Raw genomic sequence first — 25647 nt, 5'->3', positions numbered from 1 at the left:
TTTTTTTTATTTTTTTTTAAATTTATATCTAAAAATTCCTCTATGGAGTAGAAGGAGTTGTCATTCAGAAATTCTTTTAATTTCTTCTTAAATACTTGTTGGTTATCTGTCAGACTTTTGATACTATTTGGTAAGTGACCAAAGACTTTAGTGCCAGTATAATTCACCCCTTTCTGTGCCAAAGTTAGATTTAATCTTGAATAGTGAAGATCATCCTTTCTCCTAGTATTGTAGTTATGCACACTGCTATTACTTTTGAATTGGGTTTGGTTGTTAATAACAAATTTCATAAGAGAGTATATATACTGAGAAGCTACTGTGAATATCCCTAGATCCTTAAATAAATGTCTGCAGGATGATCTTGGGTGGACTCCAGCTATTATTCTGATTACACGCTTTTGTGTAATAAATATTTTTATTCCTCAGTGATGAATTACCCCAAAATATGATGCCATATGAAAGCAACGAGTGAAAATAGGCGTAGTAAGCTAATTTACTAAGATGTTTATCACCAAAATTAGCAATGACCCTTATTGCATAAGTAGCTGAACTCAAACGTTTCAGCAGATCATCAATGTGTTTCTTCCAATTTAATCTCTCATCAATGGACACACCTAAAAATTTGGAATATTCTACCTTAGCTATATGCTTCTGATTAAGGTCTATATTTATTAATGGCATCATATCATTCACTGTACGGAACTGTATGTACTGTGTCTTATCAAAATTCAGTGAGAGTCCGTTTACAAGGAACCACTTAGTAATTTTCTGAAAGACGGTATTGACAATTTCATCAGTTAATTCTTGTTTGTCAGGTGTGATTACTATACTTGTATCATCAGCAAAGAGAACTAACTTTGCCTCTTCATGAATATAGAATGGCAAGTCATTAATATATATTAAGAACAACAAAGGACCCAAGACTGACCCTTGTGGAACCCCATTCTTGATAGTTCCCCAGTTTGAGGAATGTGCTGATCTTTGCATATTATGAGAACTACTTATTTCAACTTTCTGCACTCTTCCAGTTAGGTACGAATTAAACCATTTGTGCACTGTCCCACTCATGCCACAATACGTGAGCTTGTCTAGCAGAATTTCATGATTTACACAATCAAAAGCCTTTGAGAGATCACAAAAAATCCCAATGGGTGGTGTTCGGTTATTCAGATCATTCAAAATTTGATTGGTGAAAGCATATATGGCATTTTCTGTTGAAAAACCTTTCTGGAAACCAAACTGACATTTTGTTAGTACTTCATTGTTACAGATATGTGAAGCTACTCTTGAATACATTACTTTCTCAAAAATTTTGGATAAAGCTGTTAGAAGGGAGATTGGATGGTAATTGTTGACATCAGATCTGTCCCCCTTTTTATGCAAAGGTATAACAATAGCATATTTCAGTCTATCAGGGAAAATGCCCTGTTCCAGAGAGCTATTACACAGGTGGCTGAGAATCTTACTTATCTGTTGAGAACAAGCTTTTAGTATTTTGCTGGAAATGCCATCAGTTCCATGTGAGTTTTTGCTTTTAAGCAAGTTTATTATTTTCCTAATTTCAGAGGGAGAAGTGGGTGAGATTTCAATTGTATCAAATTTCATAGGTATGGCCTCTTCCATTAACAGCCTAGCATCTTCTAATGAACACCTGGATCCTACTATATCCACAACATTTAGAAAATGATTATTAAAAATATTTTCAACTTCTGACTTTTTGTTCGTAAAGTTTTCATTCAATTTGATGGTAATACTGTCTTCCTGTGCTCTTGGTTGACCTGTTTCTCTTTTAATAATATTCCAAATTGTTTTAATTTTATTATCAGAGTTGTTGATTTCAGACATGATACACATACTTCTGGATTTTTTAATAACTTTTCTTAATATAACACAGTAGTTTTTATAATGTTTGATAGTTTCTGGGTCACTACTCTTTCTTGCTGTCAGATACATTTCCCTTTTCCGGTTACAAGATATTTTTATACCCTTAGTAAGCCATGGTTTGTTATAAGGTTTCTTACGAGTATATTTAACTATTTTCTTGGGGAAGCAGTTTTCAAATGCATTTACAAAAATGTCATGAAATAAATTATATTTTAAATTGGCTTCAGGTTCACGGTACACCTCATCCCAGTCTAACTGCTGTAGGCTTTCCCTGAAATTTGCAATTGTTAAATCGTTGACTGAACGTACTACTTTGGAGGACTGTTTCATATTGCTGAATGGAGCTATGTCATATATTGTAACTAGCTGTGCACCATGATCAGAAAGACCATTCTCAACAGGCTGAGCATTTATCTGGTTAAACTTATCTTGGTCTATAAAGAAGTTATCTATCAGTGAGCTGCTACCCTTTACCACCCGAGTAGGAAAATCAATAACGGGTGTCAAATTGAAAGAACCGAGTAATACTTCAAGGTCATTTTTCCTATTACCCTCTTTCATAGAATCTACATTGAAGTCCCCACAAATAATAATTTGCTTCCCCCTGTCTGACAGATAGCACAACAAGGAGTCCAAATTTTTCAGAAATAGATGAAAATTTCCTGATGGGGACCTATATACAGTTACAATTATAAATGTGCCTTTATTTAAATTAAGCTCACAGGCACATGCTTCTATATGTTTCTCTACACAAAACTTTTTTGTTTCTATACTTTTTGCACAATGATAACTTTTGACATATATGGCAACTCCTCCTTTCTCCATATTTTCTCTCATTACATGTGCAGAGAGCTTATATCCACTTACATTTACCTTATCCATATCAGTAACAATGTGATGCTCAGACAGGTGTAGTATATCTATTTCATCCTCAGCTTCTAAATCTTCTAAACAAACCAGAAGCTCATCTATTTTATTCTTTAAACTCCCAATATTTTGATGAAATATACTTACATTATTTTTAATTATACTTTTATGAGAACCTTTCCTTATTCTAACATTTGCAGTACTCTCCTGTCTGAGTTTCTCATTGTGCTTAGGCCTAGTTGCTATACCAGTGGTCACATGGTGTTCAGAGAGGCAGATTATGTCAACTGGGTTGGGTGACTTTAATTCATCAATGCAATTACCTAGGACTGAGATACAACTTGGTGGAGATAAAATTTCTGGTGATTGGTGAAAATTTATAATTGACAGCTGTGATTGGTGATCCAATGTGCTAGAATTGTGCTGTTTTTCTTTCCTAAACTGAAGATTTGTTTCAATCCTGACCTCTCGTAGAACTTGACATCTTTCTGTCTTACCTATCCTAAAAAAGGTGCTGCTCCAACACCTGTAACCACTGGTATTTTACCATTCATGGCAGTGCCTCCCCCCCTTAAATTTCCTGCTATTACCCCAGCCAGTTTCCCCTTCCCTTTCCTGTTGAGATGTAGGCCGTGCCTGGTATAGTCCCACCTACTGAGAGAATCAACAGGAACCACACCAATATGAGCCCCCGCAACCGACCCAAGCAGCCGTTCCAACTCCAAATTAACTCTCCCAACAGAAGAGTTCAAATGAGGCCGGTCATGGCGTCTCAGGACAGATACAAATTCAACATTGGTGTTTCTCGATGCCGACGCAATCTTTACCAGGTCACACTCTATACTGTACCCAGGATCTCTGTCGATGCCGTTCCCTGGCCCTCCCACAATAACCACGGTGTCTTCCCTGGTAAATCCTTTACAGAGTGAACCTAAATCCTCTGTCACCTGATCCAGACTAGCACTTGGTTTGAAAACATTTGTGACCTGGTATTCTGGTCCTAATTCCTCCTGCAGAAGTTGGCCTACACCTCTAGCATGAGAACTACCTAACAACAAAACTTTCTTCCTTTTTGATGGCTTTCCTACATTCTTTTTCAATTTCCTATTGAAAGTTTGTTGTGTCCTGTCTACATCTACCTCTGCTTGAGACTCATCAGTTTCTAACTGAAGCAACAGGTCAAACTTATTTTTGACATTCACCACAAAACTGTCAGACTTAGTTGTAGGCCTGTTCCTTCTACTACCTGTTGCCACTTCCCACCTCTCTTTGCCCTTCTCCCTCCTTAACCTGTCCAGATCTTCCCTAGCCTGATCTAGCTCAGCCTGAAGGGCAGCAATTTTCCCCTCCTGTTCCACTATCTTCCTATCTCTGCTGCAAATTCTACATAACCACTGATGAGCCTGATCCACTTTCCCGACACCCACGCCACTGCAGTCCCCCCAGTGAAAAAAACTACTGCATCCATCACACCAAATCCCGGAACTAACAATTCTACGGCAAGTCAGGCACTTCTCACTCATGGCAAAAATAATACTTTAGCTAGAATAAATCAATTAAATTACCGAAAATCAAAAAAGAAGTTACAAGAATTAAGCCTATTCACAAATGTATATAAGCAAGTTTCTGATTTAAAATTCCGCTGTTTTTCTGAGATCTGTATTAAAACAATGAAGGTATACGCTATTTATTTTATATTTCACTTGATGGAATGAAAAAAAGGACAACTAAACGAGATACTTTAACTTTGATTCTCCAAAAACGTTACGAGAATTAGGCCTATAAACAAATGTATATAAGCAAGTTTCTGATATAGAGTTACGCTGTTTTTCTGAAATCTGTATTAAAACAATGAAGTTATACGCTATTTACGGTAGTTTACTTATTTGTTACCGAGAAATTAGTTAAATTACTGTGAAACAAGAAACAAACACGTTTACAGAATTTAAGCCTAAGCGCGACTTCGCGAAGTTACGATCTTTTCGTGTTTTCTGAAAAAATACGCAAAGAAAAGTCAAACCTTTAACGGCAAGACTAAATGATACACTAATGCATGTATTTAATTTGTTGTCAGCGTTAAACTAAATTATATTCCTGTCTAAATCACTTAACTTTCTGGAAATGGTTTCTGGCGTCACTTACTCGGCGGCCATCTTGGAACACCATACAGCGAGACCTTCACAGGTGGTGGTCCAGAATTCTATACACACCAGTACCTGTAATACACAGTAGCACGTCCTCTTGCATTGATGCATGACTGTGCTTGTCCTGGCATACTATCCACAAGTTCATCAAGCCACTGTTGGTCCCGATTGTCTCACTCCACATCATCGATTCGTCGTAGATCCCTCAAAGTGGTTGGTGGGCCACGTCTTCCATAAACAGCCCTTTTGAATCTATCCCAGGCATGTTCGATAGGCTTCATGTCTGGAGAACATGCTGGCCACTCCAGTCGCGATGTCATTATCCTGAACGAAGTCATTCACAAGATATGCACGATGAGGGCGCGAATTGTCGTCCATCAAGACGAATGCTTCGCCAATATTCTGCCGATATGGTTGCATTATCAGTCGGAGGATGGCATTCACGTATCGTACAGCCGTTACGGTGCCTTCCATGACCACCAGCGGCGTACGTCGGCCCCACATAATGCCACTCCAAAACAGCAGGGAACCTCCACCTTGCTGCACTCGCTCAACAGTGTGTCTAAGGCGTTCAGACTGACCGGGTTGCTTCCCAGCACGTCTCCGACGATTGTCTGATTGAAGGCATATGCGACACTCTTCGGTGAAGAGAACGTGATGCCAATTCTGAGCGGTCCTTTCGGCATGCTGTTGGGCCCATCTGCATAGCGCTGCGTAGTGTCGTGATTGCAAAGATGGACCTCACCACGGACATCATGAGTGAAGTTTTGCATGATGCGGCCTATTGCGCACAGTTTGAGTCGTAATACGACGTCCTGTCGTTGCACGAAAATCATTGTTCAACATGGTGGCGTTGCTGGCATTGTTCCTCCGAACCATAATCCGTAGGTAGCGGTCATCCACTGCAGTAGTAGCCCTCGGGTGGCCTGAGCGAGGCATGTCATGGACAGTTCCTGTCTCTCTGTATCTCCCTCATGTCCGAACAACATCACTTTGGTTCTCCCAGACGCCTGGACACTTTCCTTGTTGAGAGCGCTCCCTGGCACAAAGTAATAATGTAGACGCAGTCGAACCACGGTATTCAGCGTCTAGGGGTGGTTGAACTACAGACAATGCGGGCCGTGTACCTCCATCTCCTTCCTGGTGGAATGACTGGAACTGATCGGCTGTCGGACCGACTCCGTGTAATAGGCGTTGCTCATGCTTGGTTGTTTACATCTTTGGGTGGGTTTAGTGACGTCTCTGAACGGTCAAAGGGACTGTGTCTGTTACACAATATCCAAAGTCAACGTGTATCTTCAAAGAGACCATGAGGGTAAAACCAGAGAAATTAGAGCCCACACACAGGCATACCGACAATCTTTCTTCCCACGAACAATACGAGACCGGAACAGAAGGGAGAACCGATAGAGGTACTCAAGGTACCCTCCGCCACACACCGTCAGGTGGCTTACCGAGTATGGATGAAGATGTAGAAGTGACAGGCAGTTGCTTCTGACGAAGACGATGGAAGTTTCTGTGGACAGAGATTTTCCGTGGATTGACGCAACAAATAAGCCGAGAATGTAGGATATCCACCTTGCACGTTTCCAATGCAAGTGGTATACTTCAGAGGGATACAGTCCAGTAATCTTTAATGTGCATTGTGTACGGTGGACCTGACACCATGGTTGAGGTGCAACTGACAATGGAGACGATCCCCTTGGCTGAACTGACCTGTGTGCACACTGTGCAAGCAGCAGCTGATGGAGACGAACGCGGGGCGTTCAGTAAGTAATGCACTTTTGTCTCGGTCAGCTTCTGTTGAAAAATTGCGGAATTTGTTGTGAGACATCGTGGAGTATTCTCACTTGAGCCCCTCTAGTTTCATGACTTTCCGACAGGCAGTGGCGCTATATGTAGCAATTATTACAGAGATGCGTTCCAGACAGAGAGCTGTTCCTGAGCTTTTTCTGGCGGAAAACTAAATCATCGCATAAATTCACGGGCGCTTGCAGAATGTGTTCGGGGACCTGGCAATGGAAAAAAAAGCACGGTGATTCATTGCGTGAGGCGTCTGACGCCGCGAAATGTCCCGCGTGCAGGCCGACCGCACACAGCTGCAATGTCGTAACGTGGGGACTCTCTCGTTGGAGGTGATCAACGTATCACAATCAATCTCCTCGCTGCATAACCGGACGTCTTTGTTGGTAGAGCTGACATATTCTTCCTCCAGTTGCTGTACTCAAAGATTTGTGCCCGATGGGTTGGTCATTGCCTAACAGACGACCATCTGTGGGGGATCTGTTTGAGCATTACGAGGCTTACTGTGAAAAATTTTTGGCGAACACTGTGACAGGTGATGGAACAAGGGTTCATCATTTCGAACCGGAAACAAAACGGCAATTCATGGATTGGCGCCATACTACATCTTCTGCTAAGAAAAAGACCAGAGCCGGTAAAGTCATGGCTACCGTCTTCTGGGACTCTGAAGGGGTTATTCTGTCTGATGCCCTCCCTCATGGTGCAACGATGACTTGTATTTTACTACCCTCAGGAAAATTAAAGAAACGAAATGATTGCGTTGGTCGCCACAAAAAATGCAAACGAACTTCTCCATATCCACGACAGCGCAAGCCTTGACAAAAGTCTGTGCACCACACCCTTCAGGAGCTCACAAAACGTGTTGGGACTGTTCTTCGTCATCCACCCTGAATCTCGCACCTACCAACTTCCGTCCGTCTGGCCCAATGATGCATTCCACGGGAACCAGTACGTGGATATTGGGGAGGCTATTGATGCAGCGATGCGTTGGCTCCGACGTCGACCACTAGAGTTGTACCATCGGGCATACAGGCCGTCCCAGTAAGATGGCGTGGGTCCATCGCATTGAACGGAGATATCTAAAAGGGTGGGGAAATACATGGTGTACAGCAGTGGTTCCCAACAGGTGGTCCGAGGACCCCCAGGGATCCGCAAGCTATGCCAGAGGGGTGCGCAAGATGCTATTAGAGTAAAAAATATATTAAATATATTTCTCAATATGGACTCAAAGGTCAGATTGAACTCATCTCATTAAGAAATCAAAATTAAAACTGTATACTGATAGAGTACTCTGTTGTAACTGTATTTTTTTTTTCAAATAAATAATACCTCGTATGAAATTAGTGTTTTCTTATTTTTCACACATGTATACTCAGTGCAATCTCAAGTATAGTACACATGAAAGAGTTCATACTCAATTTTTATTTTTTTAAGGAGTTTGTTATACTAAGCACCCAGATTTGAAGACAAAGATTTTGAGCAATAATCAAAAATTTAACAACAACAATGATGGCTAAATTGAAAAAGTTGTAAGTTCAATATTTTTTTCAGTAATGAATACGTCAATGTTTTCTTTAAGTACCAAAAATAGGAAACGTATAAAAAGACTCTTAATTTGGCTTTTTTAGGTACTTGCTACGGTGATATGACAAGGTACAAATCATGCTCGACGAGGTGGTCCTCGAGAAAATTTCGTTGGGCACCCCTGGTGCAGAGAAATCCTGAATAAAACCAACCTGCTGTGAGAAAGAAATGTGTTGCTTTAGTTACTGTACGCCTCTGGTACTTTGAGTAGAGACGAATCACCAGCCTCGCGCTGCCGTGCGGTGTCCAGGGTGCAGCTGACGGTGGTGTACTTCGGCGAGGAGGGCCTGGCGGAGGCGCGCGCCGCCATGTCCCGCGCGCTCTCGCTGTCGCTGGCGGCGCGCTCCCCCTCCGCCCCCGCGTCCGCGTCCGCCTCCGCCGGCACCGGCGCGCCGCCGCCGCCACCCCCGCACCGCCGCCCCCAGCACGGCGAGGAGCCGCTGCGGCTGCTGGCGCTCAACGAGTCCTTCTCCCGCGGCCGCGGGCTGCGCGTGGCCGCCGAGCGCGCCGCCCCCGGCCGCCGCGACGCGCTGCTCTTCATGTGCGACGTCGACGTCGTCTTCAGCGCCCGGTTCCTCGACCGCTGCCGCTGGAACGCCCGGCCGGGAAAGAAGGTAGGCAGTAGCTGAATACCACAGGCCGTTCCAGCCCGAACGCCCGGCTTCGGGCAGTCGGGCGCCCGCGGGCACGGGTCAACACGGGGGGGGGGGGGGGCAAACAGCTGTGGCACTGGCTGTCACACGGACAGCTCGTGCTGTACACAAGCGAGTGGCCGAGTGCACGAGGGCAGGGGGGACCGAGCAGTTCGGGCATGCGCTAAACACTAGCAATACGGCGCCTACCTGGGTGCGCCTTTGCCTTGGCCCGTGGGACAGCATTAAAACATCCTGTAGTTCTCCGCGGAAGACTACGACATTCAGTGACACACACACACGCACAACAGGGCCGCGTACAGTAGCCAGAGGTCCTTTGGCTGAACCTGTAGTGCGAGCTCCACCTGTACAGATACTGTGGCAACTCAAGCCAATAAATAGCATTTTTTAACCACGGAAGTTATTCGCTGATGTTCTAATACGTTTCAGTCAGGTTGACCCTTTTTCTTAGCAGTCATTCCCACATCGCACCCCAGCAAGAACAGTGACAGAACTAAAAGATACAGTTACTAGATAAAAATTGACTTAAAAGACTTTACAAAATTTATAATGAAATGGTATAAGCGTCCTCTAAATTTCAAGCAAGTTATTTTGCCAGTAGATTCCACTATAGTCTACACAACAGTAATGTTGTTGTTGTTGTGGTCTTCAGTCCTGAGACTGGTTTGATGCAGCTCTCCATGCTACTCTATCCTGCAAGCTTCTTCATCTCCCAGTATCTACTGCAGCCTACATCCTTCTGAATCTGCTTAGTGTATTCATCTCTTGGTCTCCCTCTACGATTTTTACCCTCCACGCTGCCCTTCAATACTAAATTGGTGATCGCTTGGTGCCTCAGAACATGTCCTACCAACCGATCCCTTCTTCTGGTCAAGTTGTGCCACAAACAACAGTAATATGGACATTCAATTCCGATCTCGTCGAATGTGAGGTGGTGTTATCAGGCAAATTTTAATTATTTCTTTGAGTTATGTCACTTTTTCGATTTTATAAAAATCTGAATTTGTTCTATTAGAAAAATACGAAATGCAAAATTGTAGTTTATGAAAATTACTACAACTGAATAACGAACATCAGATTCCTTTGTCCTTTACCTTTCCTTACGGATCGTTAGAGGGCCCCCAATTTTAGACGGTGGACAAAAAACGCACTTCACGTCTTGCTTCAGTAGAACTCCTGGTGGAAATGCTACCTACGTCAGGTAAAAATGTTTAATTAAAACTTCAATAAGAGAACACTGATCACTTCCAAAAGTCAAAGCTTACAGAAAACTTGATTCCACAGCAATATCCCTCATATCCATTTCTGACTATTAATATGTGTGAATGTAAGGATCTATCCTATTTTTATTTTAATAATATTGTCAAACAAATTTATATCCTATTTTTTAGCACTTATGTTACCAAGTTAAACTGATTTCATCAATATGTACAAAACATTATTCGTGTCCAGGCAAAAAGTCAGTACTCTATGAACGACGCCCATTTTTGTCACTAAACCATGTGTGTAGACGGGTTTCAGCTTAACTTTACCTACAAAGTCTGAAGTCGTCGTCATTATGATTCACACCTCCCTTGATGCTCTAAGAGTGATGCCACTGAGCCGTGGCGGGGTTGCTGGCGTCGCATTTCGGAATTCGTGGCGCAACTTGTCCCATCTGTCGCGAGATCTCCCTCTGAATTTGTTGATGAGAATGGGGCATGTTTTGGCGTGGCTTAACTGAAGCTGTTATTAAAGAAAAGCTTCAGTTACGCAAAATTACCAAATGCATACAGACAGGCCTTCAATAATAACAGTTTGAGTTAAGAAAAATGACTAAACAGAAAACAGGCACACCTTCTGTAATAACAGCTTTAGTTACGTAAAGATCAAATACGAGGGTCACTCCAAAAGAAATTCACACTATTTTTGTAAAAATACGGTTTTCATTCTGCATGTGTGAAAGTTTTACAATGTGTAGGTACATCCTTCGCGCTTGTTTTCAAACTTAGTTCAACCTGTTCCCGTGAGTGGCGCCGTCACAGCATGTCTTTAAGATGGCTGCTATACTTGACGTTCGTCAGAAGCAACGTGTTGTCATAGAATTCCTGTGCTGTGAAAACGAGACAGTGGGAAACATCCACAAGAGGTTGATAAAGGTGTACGGAGATGCTGCTGTCGATCGCAGTACAGTTAGTGGGTGGGCAAGCAGCTTACGTGATGAAAGCGGGCACGGCAGTATTGAGGATTGTCCTCGCAGCTGCAGGCCTCGTACTGCACACGCTCCAGACAATGTGCAGAGAGTTAACGAATTGGTGACTACTGACAGACGCATCACAGTGAACGAATTGTCACGCTACCTTGGGATAGGGGAAGGAAGTGTCTGCAGAACACTGAAAGTGTTGGCGTTAAAAAATGTTTGTGCCAGGTGGGTTCCCAGGATCTTGACAGAAACAAGAAAAACGGTATGCAGCGCACTTTTGGAACAGTACGAGTATGGTGGAGATGAATTTCTAGGAATAATTGTGACGGGTGATGAAACATGGCTCCATCATTTTTCATCAGAGACGATGAGGCAATCAATGGAGTGGCTTCATGCAAATTCCCCCAGAAACAAAAATTCAAAACCACACCTTCTGCTGGAAAAGTTATGGCTACGGTGTTTTTCGATTCCGAAGGGCTCTTGCTTGTGGACATCATGCCAAGTGGAACCACCAAAAATTCTGATGCATATGTGACGACACTGAAGAAACTTCAAGCTCGACTGAGTCGTGTTCGACCACATCGGCTAAAGCAGGATGTTTTGCTGTTGCACGGTAATGCACGGCCACATGTCAGTCAAAAAACCATGGAAGCGGTCACAAAACTCGGATGGACATAACTGAAACACCCGCCTTACAGTCCTGACCTGGCTCCATGTGACGATCATCTCTCTGGGAAACTGAAAGACTCTCGTCGTGGAACAAGGTTTGAAGATGATGGCTCCTTTGTGCACGCTGCTAAACAGTGGCTCCAACAGGTTGGTCCAGAATTTTACCGTGCGGGTATACAGGCGCTGGTTCCAAGATGGCGTAACGCAGTTGAGAGGGATTGAAATTATGTGGACAAATGAAAATATTGTTCTTAAAGGATGTACCTTGTAATGGTCCAAAATGCCTAAGTTGGCCACTATTTTTCGTACTTCATATTAATTATTTTAGATGAACTTAGTGTTTTTACATGATGACATTTGCTGTATCAGTGATCAAGTGATATAAACTTTTGTGTGGGTCAGTTACTCAGTATAATTTAATGGGTTGACTGTTTACGCAGACATGTTATGCAATCATTGTTAACATACACAATAACTTTTCTATAATCATAAATACTCGTTAAACTGGTTGAATTTGGAGGGTATCGCATACTTCGGTAAAGTAAAGCCTTTAATATGTTCCGTTACAACCTACACATTGTAAAACTTTCAAACATGTAGAATAAAATAGTGTACATTTCTTTTGGAGTGACCTTCGTAGAAAACAGGCTGGCGGGCAGTAATATCAGCTAAGACCCCAAAATCCAAAATTTATCTGAAGTTCTCGAATTGAAGCTGAATCTTGTCAGTTCCAAAAGGTGTCAAGAATTTATCACAGCGAAACTGGCTTCCACTCTCTCATCGGTGCGCCGCGTCCCAGAGCTGGCTGGTCAGGCTGTGACCGAAGACGGCACTCGAAGTCAGCCACGGATTCAAATCGGCCCACAAACATGCCCAGCAACAACTCACCGAACTCCGTGGCAAAGACGCTTGCGCAGGTGCTCCCCTTACTCGCCGGGCGGACCTCCTCGCTCCGTTACCACTCCCCAACTCGCCACCCAACCACACGCTCCGTCCCCATCAACAACCTCGAGCAAAGATCTTTGTGGCCTCAAACATCAGACGACAGATCGAGCTTGTGGCGCCAGGAATTCGCGAGGCGACGCCAGTAACCCCGCCGCGGCCCAGCCATAACCCAAGAAAACTGTCTCGGTTGAAGAGCAGAACACTGTAATACCCTCTATGTGCGACGTGTGTTACGTCAGTGTATTTGTTTCACCTAATTTTATGGTGGTGACACTGATTTCAGCGATCTTGGTCTAAAAACTATAGATTTCGCCAAGTTCTTCTTTCAATGCATTCACTGGTAACGTAACAAAGTATTACGCTGATAACCTCAAGAGAAGCTCCGGTCCTGCAGTTGCGTATGAAACAGCGAGCTGAGAGTTCAAAAGACGAGCACGGCTACCAAAGCTATGGATTTCCCGACCTGCGTATTATCGTTCTTGAGGGTCTGATACTTTGCAAAACGTTTTTGCTACTGTTGGTAGATAAACTTTCTCAGTTGCTCTTAAAAGAAAATTTGTCATTTACATAAGAAAGAGAGGGAGGAAGGATGATTACGGTTTTACGTGCTGTCCACAACGAGGTCACTAAGGACTGGGTACAAGCTCGGATTAGGGAAGAATGGGCAAGGCATTCGGACGTGCCCTTTCATAATTACCTTCCCGGCATTGCTTGGAGCGGTTTATGAAAAATCACGGAACACCTAAATCTGGGTGATGGTACATGGATTCGAAACGTCGTTCTGCCCAATGCGAATCCAGATTGCTAAGCTCTGCGCCACCTCGTTCGCTTATGTAGATAAGAAAAATTCCGTTTTTGCGTCTGAATGTATACTTTGTTTCCAATAAACCGCGTTTTACCTATTCATAATATGCATTATGACTCATCTGTAATGTATGTACGAGGGTCGAAATTTAAATAGTCACACTTATTTTTTCCCAACCGATACAAAAGAGTTACATGTTTGCACGTGTTAGTGTCCTTCTAACTAGTCATCAGGGTTGTGTAAAACCCGTTGCCAGCGATGTGGAAGGCGTTGTATAGCGTTAGCAGAGCCCGTCCTGTTGATGGTGCGATTGCAGCGGTCTACTGCCTGTCGAACCTCTGGAACAGTTCTGTAGCGAATGCCACGAAGTGATTCCTTCATCTTCGGAATCAAATCAAAGTCACAAGGACTTAAGTCCGGGGAGTATGGTGGATGGTACAGTACTTCCCAGTCCCATCGACAGCAGCCACAGCTTGCGCTGTATGCGCCCGCGCTTTGTCGTGCAAAATGATGGGTGGGTTGTGCAGACAGTGTCGCCGCTTCTTTCGCAAAGCTGGTCGCAGGTGATGCTCCAGAAACGAACACTAATACTGTGCACTGACGGTCTGCCGTGGAGGATCGTAATGTGTTGGGATGACACCATCACAGTCGTACATAACTTTCACCACATTGGAGCTCTGACGCTCTTTCGACTTTCGCGGCGACCCATAACGACGCCATTCGTTGGACTGGTGTTTCAGTTTTGGCTTCGTGACATTCGGTTCAGTACTGTTCCAGAGATTCGATAGGCAGTAGACTGCTCCATTAGCATCATCAACGGAAGAGGCTCTGTTAACGGTAAAATACGCCTACCACATCGCTGGGAACGGGTTCTACACAACGCTGCTGACTACTTTGAAGGACAGTGACAGGTGCAAACATGTAACTCATTTGTATCGGCTGTGAATAAATATCTTCTGGTAAACCTTCCGGGATGTAAGGTCGTGGTCCATGAAACTCTTCAGCTCCTAACGTTTCGTCCAGAGCTGCGCTGGACATCTTCAGAGGGGTGTTTCTCCTCCGGTGAGTCTTGCCGACTGACGGGTCGGACGTCTGAGAGCGACTTATGTATCGTAGAAAGTGGGCGTGACCAGAGTTACACGTGATATGCAGAGATAATCTTTGTCAAAGATAGAACTTAACTATCTATCGTAATCTCGTCACGGATAAAACTGTAGTGCTACTGTCAAAATATCACTAAGTTTCATGGTCTCTTCTTTCCGATTAAAATTATCCCTATGTTTATATATTTCAATTGCTTCTCTACAAAGCCGTGGGTAATAGTTCGTCGTCATAGATAAAATTTTTGTTTCGGAAAACTTTACTTGATGATTTCATGACTGAAAGCGTGTTCTGCTACAGCCGATTTATCTGTTTTTCCTAATCGGCAAAGGCTTCTGTGTTCTTTTAACCGTGTATTTACGCTTCTTTTCGTTGTTCCACTATAAACTTTACCACATGTGCACGGAATTTTATATACGCCACTGGCTGATAGAGGAGCGCGTTTATCTTTTACAGACCGGAGAACATGACAAATTTTCTTCGTTGGTCTAAAAACAGGTCTAATATCATGTTTACTTAAAATCTTTCCAATCTGATCCGTTACTTTCTTTATAAAAGCGAGAGAGACTGTATTCTTCCATCGTTTCTCGGGCTTGTTCTTAGGCTTTTTGTTGTTTGGGTGCAGAATTCTGTTACTTCTTTCTTTGAGTAGCCATTTTTCTCAAAAGCATGCTTCAGATGTTTTAATTCGACGTCTAGATACTCCGGCGTGCAAATCCGTCTGGCTCTGTCAACGATACATTTAATCACACCTCTCTTTTGTTGTGGATGGTGGTTAGAGTTTTTGTGTAAGTATCTGTCTGTGTGCATTATTTTTCTAAAAATCCGTTGTTTCAATCTTCCATCTGTCTGTCTCATAACTAAAACATCCAAAAACGGTATTTTGTTATCATTTTCTCTCTCCATGGTGAACTGGATTCTTGGATTTATATTATTAAGGTAATCAAAAAATTCGTCTAAGGCGTCTCTACCACGTGGCCAGACCACAAATGTATCGTCTACATACCGACACCAGCGAGATGGTTTCTTATCTGCTGTTTCCAAGGCTGACTGTTCGAATTTCTCCATGTAGAAATTAGCTACTGCAGGACCCAATGGTTACCCATTGCTACGCCATTAAGTTGCTCATAAAATTCATTATTCCACTGGAACTGACTGGAAGCAAGACAATGTCTGAAAAGAGCAGTCAGATCTTCTGGAAAAATATCCGTTATAAAATCCATAACTTCGTTAACTGGACTCATAGTAAATAAAGATACTACATCAAACTTACTAAAATATCTTCAGGAGTCAGAATTAAACCTTCAATTTTCTCTATAAAATGACGTGAGTCCTTTATATATCAGTTTTTCCAATATATGGTTGTAAACGAGTTGCTAGATATCTTGCTATTTCATACGTAGGAGGATTGATAGCACTAACAATCGGTCTCAGAGGAAGGTCCCTCTTACGTAAGTGAATAAATAGTTGCCACTATTTAAGCTCCAACCCTCGTATTTAATTGAACAGGGATTAAATAAAAAATATTGAAACACCGCAAGAAATGCATTCTTGGACATTAATACAGATGGTAGCCAAGCCTGTGGATTGCACTGCTGTATTTGACAACGAAAGGCAGGTATGCAATGTGCTCGGTGCGTTGCGAGTCAGTAGTGGTCAGAAAAGCGTTACATGGAGCTGTGAGTGCATTATGTAGGAGCTAAGTGAATTCGGAGGTGAAAAAATGTTGCTACTCGTATGGTGGCTACTTTCGTAACCAAGAGAACCGAAGTGTTTTGTGTTTCAAGAGGCACTGTATCGAAGGTTTATGTCGCATACAGAGAAAGCGGAAAAACATAATCCGCTGAGTCACATCGCGGACTAAATGTTTTGAGCGACCGTGACAGACAGTAATTGAAGAGGATTTTGACTCAAAATACGAAGGCGACAGCTGCAGAAGTCACTGCATAACTGAATGTCGCACTGGCGAACCATGTCGGCACCAAAACAGCACGAAGGGGGCTCAGTAAGTTGCATTGAGAGATGGAATTACAAAATCACACATGAGTTATACTAACGCCTATAATAGGAAAACGTGATGTCGAAGCCACAAAACCTAGGCTATGGAGCAATGGAAGAAAGTCATTCGGCCGGATGAGTATTGTTTCACACTGTTTCGAAATCCTGTCCGAGGTTACGTCCCAAGAGTGAAACATGGAAGGGGTTCGGTGATTGAAACTTCCTGGCAGATTAAAACTGTGTGCCCCGACCGAGACTCAAACTCGGGACCTTTGCCTTTCGCGGGCAACTGCTCTACCATCTGAGCTACCGAAGCACGACTCACGCCCGGTCCTGACAGCTTTACTTCTGCCAGTATCTCGTCTCCTACCTTCCGAGTTCGAGTCTCGGTCGGGCACACAATTTTAATCTGCCAGGAAGTTTCATATCAGCGCACACTCCGCTGCAGAATGAAAATCTCATTCTGGTTCCGTGATTGTGGTCTTCCCTGGGCCCTACGCTTACTCTGCAATGTCTCAGTGAAAGATAATGCGATCATATTGGCTGTTAAGCTCCATCACATGGCACAATGTTTGTTACCTGATGGGGAGGCTGTGTTCCAAGACGGCGGGGTCGCCGTTCAGGATTGATTTTGTGAGCACCAGGATGAATTGTCAAGTCTTCCCTGGCCACACAACTACCACATCTCGATATTATTGAGCCTTTGACGTCTAGTTTGGAGAGAAGGATGGATGATCGCTACCCCTCCATCATAGTTATTTAAACTCGCTACAACTTTGCAGGAACAATGATCTAAGATTTCGTCTAAAACTACACAGGACCTGTTGTTATCGATTTCGACACGACTACAAGCTGTCTTGAATCCCATTGTCTTTGCTACACCGTATTAGGTATGGTAATGCGTTTTGTTGCTGCTTGTTCCATATTTTTTACAGCCTCCTGTACCTATTTTGTCAGGAGATATTATACACCACTGATGATGCCTAGTATGAATAGAAGAAATATATTTGGTTAGAAACAACACATACATTGAGTTGCAAAATACGGATTGCCACACGAAAACGTAAGTAAAAACGAAAATAGGCGCGAAAACATCGCGAAAAACTAAATTACATTCTAGAAGATAGGTTAACTCCCAGCAAAAAGTTAACTCCCAGCAAAAACCTTTTCTCATCAACATCGTTTGGTTGCAGGTGACAAGCTACCTGTAATAATTAACACAAAAGTGATCCAGAAAATTCATGTTCATCAAATGTAAAGGTATTTACAAAAAGACACGATGTGTTGTTTGAACTAAAAATGCACATCATTTTATGGTTCAAATTGCTCTGAGCACTATGGGACTTAATATCTTAGGTCATCAGTCCCCTTAGAAGTTAGAACTTAGAACTACTTAAACCTAACTAACCTAAGGACAGCAGACACATCCATGCCCGAGGCAGGATTGGTACCTACGGCCGTAGCAGTCCCGTGGTTCCGGACTGCAGCGCCTAGAACCGCACGGCCACCGCGGCCGGCGATAATTTTATAATCATTTAAAAAATGTTAACATTTCAGAATAAATAAAAATGAAAACCCACTGATGATGGCACAGTGGTGTCGAAACATGTTTGGATACTGAGAAAAACGGTGTTTTGCGTAACTGGTGGACCTCACATCCAAAAATTTTTAACTGCAAAGAAGAACTACTAAAATTTTCAAACGAAGACGAAGGTCTTACATTCAAAATGACGTGTCGAAAACAAATCCGATTACACATTCGTGGAGAGTACGTGAAAATGAGTGGAGAGCGGCTGTCAGCTGCGCCGGCCGGCGAGATACCTCACTCGGTGCGGTGTTGACGCCCTCCCCGCGCTCGTGTTTTGTCGCTCCCCCCTCCCTCCTAGCTCTGTGTTGCGTCGCTTCCGGCGCAGCGCGGCGTGTGTCGTCACTCGACATGGCGCCGCTTCCGCCGCGAGGCGCGGCTTGTAACCGGAAATTGGACAGCGCGCCGCGATAGTGTTTTGTCGTGTCCGCAAACAGGCGGCGGGCCGGCGCCGCGTGACGGTGACGTCACGGCCGGTGATTTGCAGCCGATGGGCGGCGCACGGCTGCGCTACGGCCGCCGCGCTGCCGGGATGTCAGCCCGCTCGTCCCAGCCGCAGGCGTCCATGAAGCCGGCTCTCTCTTCTCGCGAGCCGCTGCGCTTGTCGCACCCCTAGCACCTCATAGTCGATTCTGCAAACAAAGATTGGAAATACGGAAGCGTCCGATCCCGCGCGTCTGCTTTGACCCATGACGTCACAAATATGGCGGAAACAAAAACAAACACACACACTTTCCACAAGAAGCCTAATGACACTAACGGGACAAGCGCGGGAAATGGGGTGTTTTGGGTGGGGGGGGGCAAAGTAAATATAAACAAATTTAGACGTCTTGCGTAGCTACAACGTGTAAGTGAAGACAGCCATGCATGAATACCCATCCACCTCCCCAGGGGTCGTAACCCCTGCAACCCATAGAAGATAAAGATGCTTCAGTAGCTGATTAGTGTTTTTTGTCTTTTTAAAAAAAAAATCTCACGGGATAGAACGAACAGATCAGAAAGATAAATATAATAAACTAAAACAGAAATTGGAGGAAACAGATAATTAAAATAAGTAATAAGCGTTTTTAAATTTAAAAAAAAATCTCACGAAATAGAACGAACAGATCAGAAAAGTAAACAAAATAAGATAAAATAGAACTGGAGACAGCCACACTCAAACCAAACTCCGCGCCATCATGACGTCACACACGACAACACCCTTACGTCACGGGTCAAAGCCGACGCGTGGGATCGGACGCTTCTGTCGACCCCAAAGATTTCTTCGTCAATGAAATCCACGTCGCCGTAAACAAACCCTGATGCTGTGTTCCTTGACTTGCGGAAACCGCTCGAAACAGTTTCGCACTGACGTTTAATGAACGAAATATGGCCTTATCAAGTATCGGGACACATTTATGACAGGATTCAGAACTTTTTCGGGAGCAGCATTCAGTACCTCATTCTTAACAGCACGAACCTGTCGGAAGCAAAGGTAATTTCTGGAGTACATCAGGGGAGCATTATAGGGCCATTACTGCACACTGACGTGACAAACGTCATTGGATACCGATATGCACACATACAAATAGTGGTAGTATCGCTTACACAAGTTACAAAAGGGCAGTGCATCGGCGGAGCTGTCATACGGTGAGGCGTAGCGCCTTCGCATCGCTACTGTCACTTGTTAGGACGATATCGTTATAGGCACGAGTCATCGACAGATGTCACCAGCTGACATGGACCTGAGTTACAGAGCTGCACGTAGTTGTACTAGTAGGCGGCAGAGGTCAGCAGTTGACGGACAGTGCTAGCAGTCGTAGTCAAAACAATGTTGTAAAGTTATGTTTGATTAATATTTAATGTAGTTGCATAGTTATAATTGTTTTATATGTGTAGTAATTAGCAATGTGAGTGTTGTATGAGTGAAGAAGAACAGATGTAAATGAAAATTGTTTTGTTTATTCACGAAGTACCAGTTAAACTATACAGGGGATTTACTATAATAAAATGTGCATATACGTTATGGTACTAATAAATCGTGAGTAGAACACAAATTAATCGGTAATTTCAGAAGGAGTAATTTTATATTTGATACTTTTCTAAATTTATTTATTTAAAAATTGCCATACAAAGAAATGTTTTACTATGATTGGTCATTGAAGTAAAGCGCGGGTTAGCGCGGGATAATACTGCAACCTGATTTGCTGTTTGTGATATCAGCCAATCAGAAAAATGCAGGCTCACGCCAGTATAAGCTGGGAACAAAGCCTTTGGTGTGTTCTAGGTAGGTCGGGGCTGGGGGTTCGAACTAGTAACATCTCACTGAAAGCAGCTCCGACGAAAGTACTGTAAAATCGCGGAAAAATGCTAATTACGAGTTTGCGAAGTAGTACAATGTGTATATAAGTGAACGGTATAGTGGAAGTCGTGTGGAATTTCGGACGGAATATCAAAATTATTGCTTTTGACTGTTAGTTAAAACCGCGTGGCGTGTTGTGCGGTCTAAGACTGGAACAGGTATTACGTGTAGAGCAGAGTGCACAACATTTGAGCGAGCATTTTCATAACTAAACGATCCGGTGAACTCTATTAACTTCGGTAACGGGTGTAAATACCGTAAACTGGCTACGTGTGTGATTGTGGTGTGCATGTGAACTTCACAGTGTATTGCCACTTAGTACGGACTTGGCAGTATTAACTGTGACCTTTACCGTAAAAATACACCTGAAAATTTACATTGCCAAGTTAAAACTTTTATTTCAGTAGCTAGCCACATCCAGTTTACCGGACAATTCTATGTATGTTTTGACCTGGAATAGACAGTAGTGGTCTAGTATTTTCTACTACAGCTTCTAGCTAGACAAATGAACATTGCTGGACACTGGCAGGGGGGTAACAAGTAACGTGCCGCGCCGCATACCTACGCGAGTGTCTTCGCTAACACACGATATCGCCCGCAGCGCCTTTACTGGTGTATTGGTTGGCTCTAGGCGACTGGAAAACCGTGGCCCGGTCAGACTACTCCTCATTTTAGTTGGTCCAGACCCCACGAAGCCGTGGACCCAAGTTGTCAACAAGGCACTGAGCAAGCTGGTGGTGGCTCCGTAAGGGAATGAGCGGTGTTTACATGGACTTGTCTGGGTCCTCTAGTCCAACTGAACCGATCATTGACTCGAAATGGTTATATTCGGCTTCTTGGAGACCATTAGCCGCCGTTTGTGGACTTCATGGACCCAAACAATGATGGAATTTTTGTAGATGACAATGCACATCGGGCCACAATTGTTCGCGATTGCTTTGAAGAATATTCTGGAAGATCGAGCGAATAATATAGCCATTCAGATCGCCCGACAAGACTTCTATCGAATATTTATGGGATGTAATGGAGAGGTCAGTTCGTGCACAGAATCCTGCACCCGCAACACTTTCGCAATTATGGACGGCTATAGAAACACCGTAGCTCAGTATTTCTGCAGGGAATTCCGATTACTTGTTGAGTCCACAACACGTCTATTTGCTGCGCTACGCCGAGAAAAAGGGGTCCGTCACGATATTAGAAGGTACGCCATGACTTAATTCAACTCGTTGCACCGTACAGTGTGATCAGTCGTTAACGCATCCGCTTCCACGAAGTACGGCCGAATGGAGAGCCCGTCTTCTGTGACCGCTGAGCGCGTAAGGGAGGTCCACAGTGAGTGTAGTACGGCTTGCAATGTGAGTTATTTCTAACATACACGACATAAATACTGTAACAGGAAAGTAAATTACTCACGTATATTGGGCAAGGAGATACTGGAACTGCCTCCCTTCGTTGTTCAAGGGTTTCTGACATTTGATTAGGAAATTGCATATTAAGCTCTGTTGTTCCCTCAGAGAAATGGCACTAATTTCTCGACGAATGTTAGTTTTAAGTTAATCTAAAGTGTATGGATATCATTTGTGCATTGTAGCTTTTTACCCTACCCTCCCCCCCCCCCCCCCGCCCTCCCCCACCCCACCCTTCCGCCCAAGAGATAAAAATCGAAGGAACTGAAATCGGGGGAACGAGGAGATCGGATGTTGCTAGTATAACTCTGTTTTGAAACACGTCATGAATTTCCAGTAATGAGAAGTTGGCCCTATGTGCCGTCGCAAAGTCCTGCTAAAAAGATGCGAAACCCCATTCTTACTCAGTTAACTGGCCAAAAAAGACAACAAAATCTTTTCCACATATCTCTCTCTGTTATTTGTTTCCTGAAATAATAGGGCCTATTATTCTCTCACCGCTAATAGCGTACCACACTCCTATTTGATCATGCAGAAGTGCCCTGGGTATAACGTTAGGCTCTTCAGAACTCCAGGAACAGTTATTTTGTGAATACACGTACTCACTTAGATGGAGTCATGATTTGTCCGAAAAAAAATAACTATCGGTTTCTCCGTCATGCTCCCTACCCCGAATCCATTCACTAAACCGGAGCCTTCCTGCAGGGCCACCCGGTTTAAGGTCTAGCACGGCAGTTACGTCATAGGGCTGTAGACTTTGTAGCCTTTTTAACAAGGCCATAAGTGATTCCCATTTGCCGAGAAAGACGTCGATCTTCTACATTCACGATCAGCGGACAAGAACGATTCTCAGGACATAAGGAAACAGTTTATTTCATGCCAGCAAACACAAGTCCATTTTTAGTGGTAGTGACCGTGGATGAAGGCTAAAATAAGAAACGATAATTGGCTAGTGGCCTAATCACATCAAGAACAATAATTTCTGTCTAAATGCCTAGACAACGAAATAATTCTTTGGAGCAGGCCAATTCTAATAGAACAACAGTTCAACTAGTTCTGGCGCGAAGTCCAACATTGGAAAGTACTCAGGCCTGCTTAAATTAGGCTGTCAACGTAATTCAGGTATAAAATAAGTGCATCGGCAATGTTTTATGGAATTAAACATTAATCACTGATAGCGTCCATAGAAGGTAAGAGTTTCAGACCTCGGATGCAGGGTGTTGATACGTCGCCGCAGGCCACACATCGACTGGTAATGGTCCGGAGCCTTGTGTTTCTCCCGGGCGAAAGACTCAGAGGTGTAGCGCCGGTGAATTCCGACACGTCTTCCTGGATGCAATGAAGTAAGCCAATCATTGTGGAAGAGCGGTGGCTCTCGGCGCCTGGCCTAATGAAGCTTCTGTGGTCTGCGTGCGGCCGTGAATGGGTTGCCCGTGCCAGAGTATTCTGCGCACTTCTTTCAGTCACGTGTCTACGCGCAATGAACCAGTCCGTGTACGTCCCGACCTCTAGCGGCGTATCTGACGCCTCCTGGTGGCTGCCTTCGTGACGTGCCTGCTTGGCGGCCGACACGCTGGCCCCTACTCGGTCCGGGACCCGCCTGACGGATCTGTTGTGCAGGTGGCCTGTGCGCGTAGGCGCTCGGCTCAAAAACTGATTTTCTAGGCCTTTCCAGAGCATGCCCTGTGCAATCCAGGTTTCTTCTTCTCTAGGGGCAACAGACCACTCATCCTCGCGGACATCAACGCAAGCTCACCACTCTCGCATGCTGATAGGACAGATGCCAAAGGACAAGTAATAAAGGTCATCATAAATTAGTGAAGCCTTTTTGTGCTCAATAAGGCAGGAGAAGCCCCGACATAACGTGGAAACGCCGGAGATATCACTAACATGCACATTTCATTAGCAAACGGAACATCTGTAGCACGTATCACTCATTGGAAAGTATATGACAGAGCAACACACAGCGGTCACTATGTAATAATTATACACACTGCTACACTCACAAACACACTCACTCAACAACCGCGATCGCTGCTAACAGGGCAAACTGGCCGACACTAAAAGATATTATGGAAAAATTCCCCTCGCACACCACCTGAGGAAATATACATTCCTGGAAATGGAAAAAAGAACACATTGACACCGGTGTGTCAGAACCACCATACTTGCTCCGGACACTGCGAGAGGGCTGTGATCACACGCACGGCACAGCGGACACACCAGGAACCGCGGTGTTGGCCGTCGAATGGCGCTAGCTGCGCAGCATTTGTGCACCGCCGCCGTCAGTGTCAGCCAGTTTGCCGTAGCATACGGAGCTCCATCGCAGTCTTTAACAGTGGTAGCATGCCGCGACAGTGTGGACGTGAACCGTATGTGCAGTTGACGGACTTTGAGCGAGGGCGTATAGTGGGTATGCGGGAGGCCGGGTGGACGTACCGCCGAATTGCTCAACACGTGGGGCGTGAGGTCTCCACAGTACATCGATGTTGTCGCCAGTGGTCGGCGGAAGGTGCACGTGCCCGTCGACCTGGGACCGGACCGCAGCGACGCACGGATGCACGCCAAGACCGTAGGATCCTACGCAGTGCCGTAGGGGACCGCACCGCCACTTCCCAGCAAATTAGGGACACTGTTGCTCCTGGGGTATCGGCGAGGACCATTCGCAACCGTCTACATGAAGCTGGGCTACGGTCCCGCACACCGTTAGGCCGTCTTCCGCTCACGCCCCAACATCGTGCAGCCCGCCTCCAGTGGTGTCGCGACAGGCGTGAATGGAGGGACGAATGGAGACGTGTCGTCTTCAGCGATGAGAGTCGCTTCTGCCTTGGTGCCAATGATGGTCGTATGCGTGTTTGGCGCCGTGCAGGTGAGCGCCACAATCAGGACTGCATACGACCGAGGCACACAGGGCCAACACCTGGCATCATGGTGTGGGGAGCGATCTCCTACACTGGCCGTACACCACTGGTGATCGTCGAGGGGACACTGAATAGTGCACGGTACATCCAAACCGTCATCGAACCCATCGTTCTACCATTCCTAGACCGGCAAGGGAACTTGCTGTTCCAACAGGACAATGCACGTCTGCATGTATCCCGTGCCACCCAACGTGCTCTAGATGGTGTAAGTCAACTACCCTGGCCAGCAAGATCTCCGGATCTGTCCCCCATTGAGCATGTTTGGGACTGGATGAAGCGTCGTCTCACGCGGTCTGCACGTCCAGCACGAACGCTGGTCCAACTGAGGCGCCAGGTGGAAATGGCATGGCAAGCCGTTCCACAGGACTACATCCAGCATCTCTACGATCGTCTCCATGGGAGAATAGCAGCCTGCATTGCTGCGAAAGGTGGATATACACTGTACTAGTGCCGACATTGTGCATGCTCTGTTGCCTGTGTCTATGTGCCTGTGGTTCTGTCAGTGTGATCATGTGATGTATCTGACCCCAGGAATGTGTCAATAAAGTTTCCCCTTCCTGGGACAATGAATTCACGGTGTTCTTATTTCAATTTCCAGGAGTGTAGATTACAGGGCACACACATTAACTGATACACTACAGAACTCAAATCGCTGCAGTCAACAAATCAGTGACATATGTAGACAAAGTATACCGTGGACGACGTTATTAAAAAAAAACTAAGGAAGTATTCACGAGACAAAGGACGATAATACCGTTC

At 44.5% G+C, this 25647-nt stretch overlaps 1 protein-coding gene and 1 non-coding gene across 2 annotated transcripts in view; one reads left to right on the top strand and one right to left on the bottom strand.

The window, feature by feature from the left end:
* LOC126146307 (chondroitin sulfate N-acetylgalactosaminyltransferase 2) overlaps nt 1-25647 on the top strand; it is a 158872-nt gene that overhangs the window by 63594 nt on the left and 69631 nt on the right. The window contains exons 4-5 of the mRNA XM_049915615.1: nt 8533-8603; nt 8718-8896. Of these exons, the coding sequence (XP_049771572.1) occupies nt 8533-8603; nt 8718-8896 (250 nt within the window). The remainder of the gene's footprint in view (nt 1-8532; nt 8604-8717; nt 8897-25647) is intronic.
* Trnas-cga (transfer RNA serine (anticodon CGA)) lies at nt 16878-16951 on the bottom strand. The gene has a single exon. It is a non-coding gene; the product is annotated as a tRNA-Ser (tRNA).

This window comes from Schistocerca cancellata, chromosome 1 (assembly GCF_023864275.1).
Source record: "Schistocerca cancellata isolate TAMUIC-IGC-003103 chromosome 1, iqSchCanc2.1, whole genome shotgun sequence".
Lineage (NCBI taxonomy): Eukaryota > Metazoa > Arthropoda > Insecta > Orthoptera > Acrididae > Schistocerca > Schistocerca cancellata.
The sequence above is the reverse complement of the archived record's forward strand: the minus strand, read 5'-3'. Positions and strand labels throughout refer to the sequence as shown.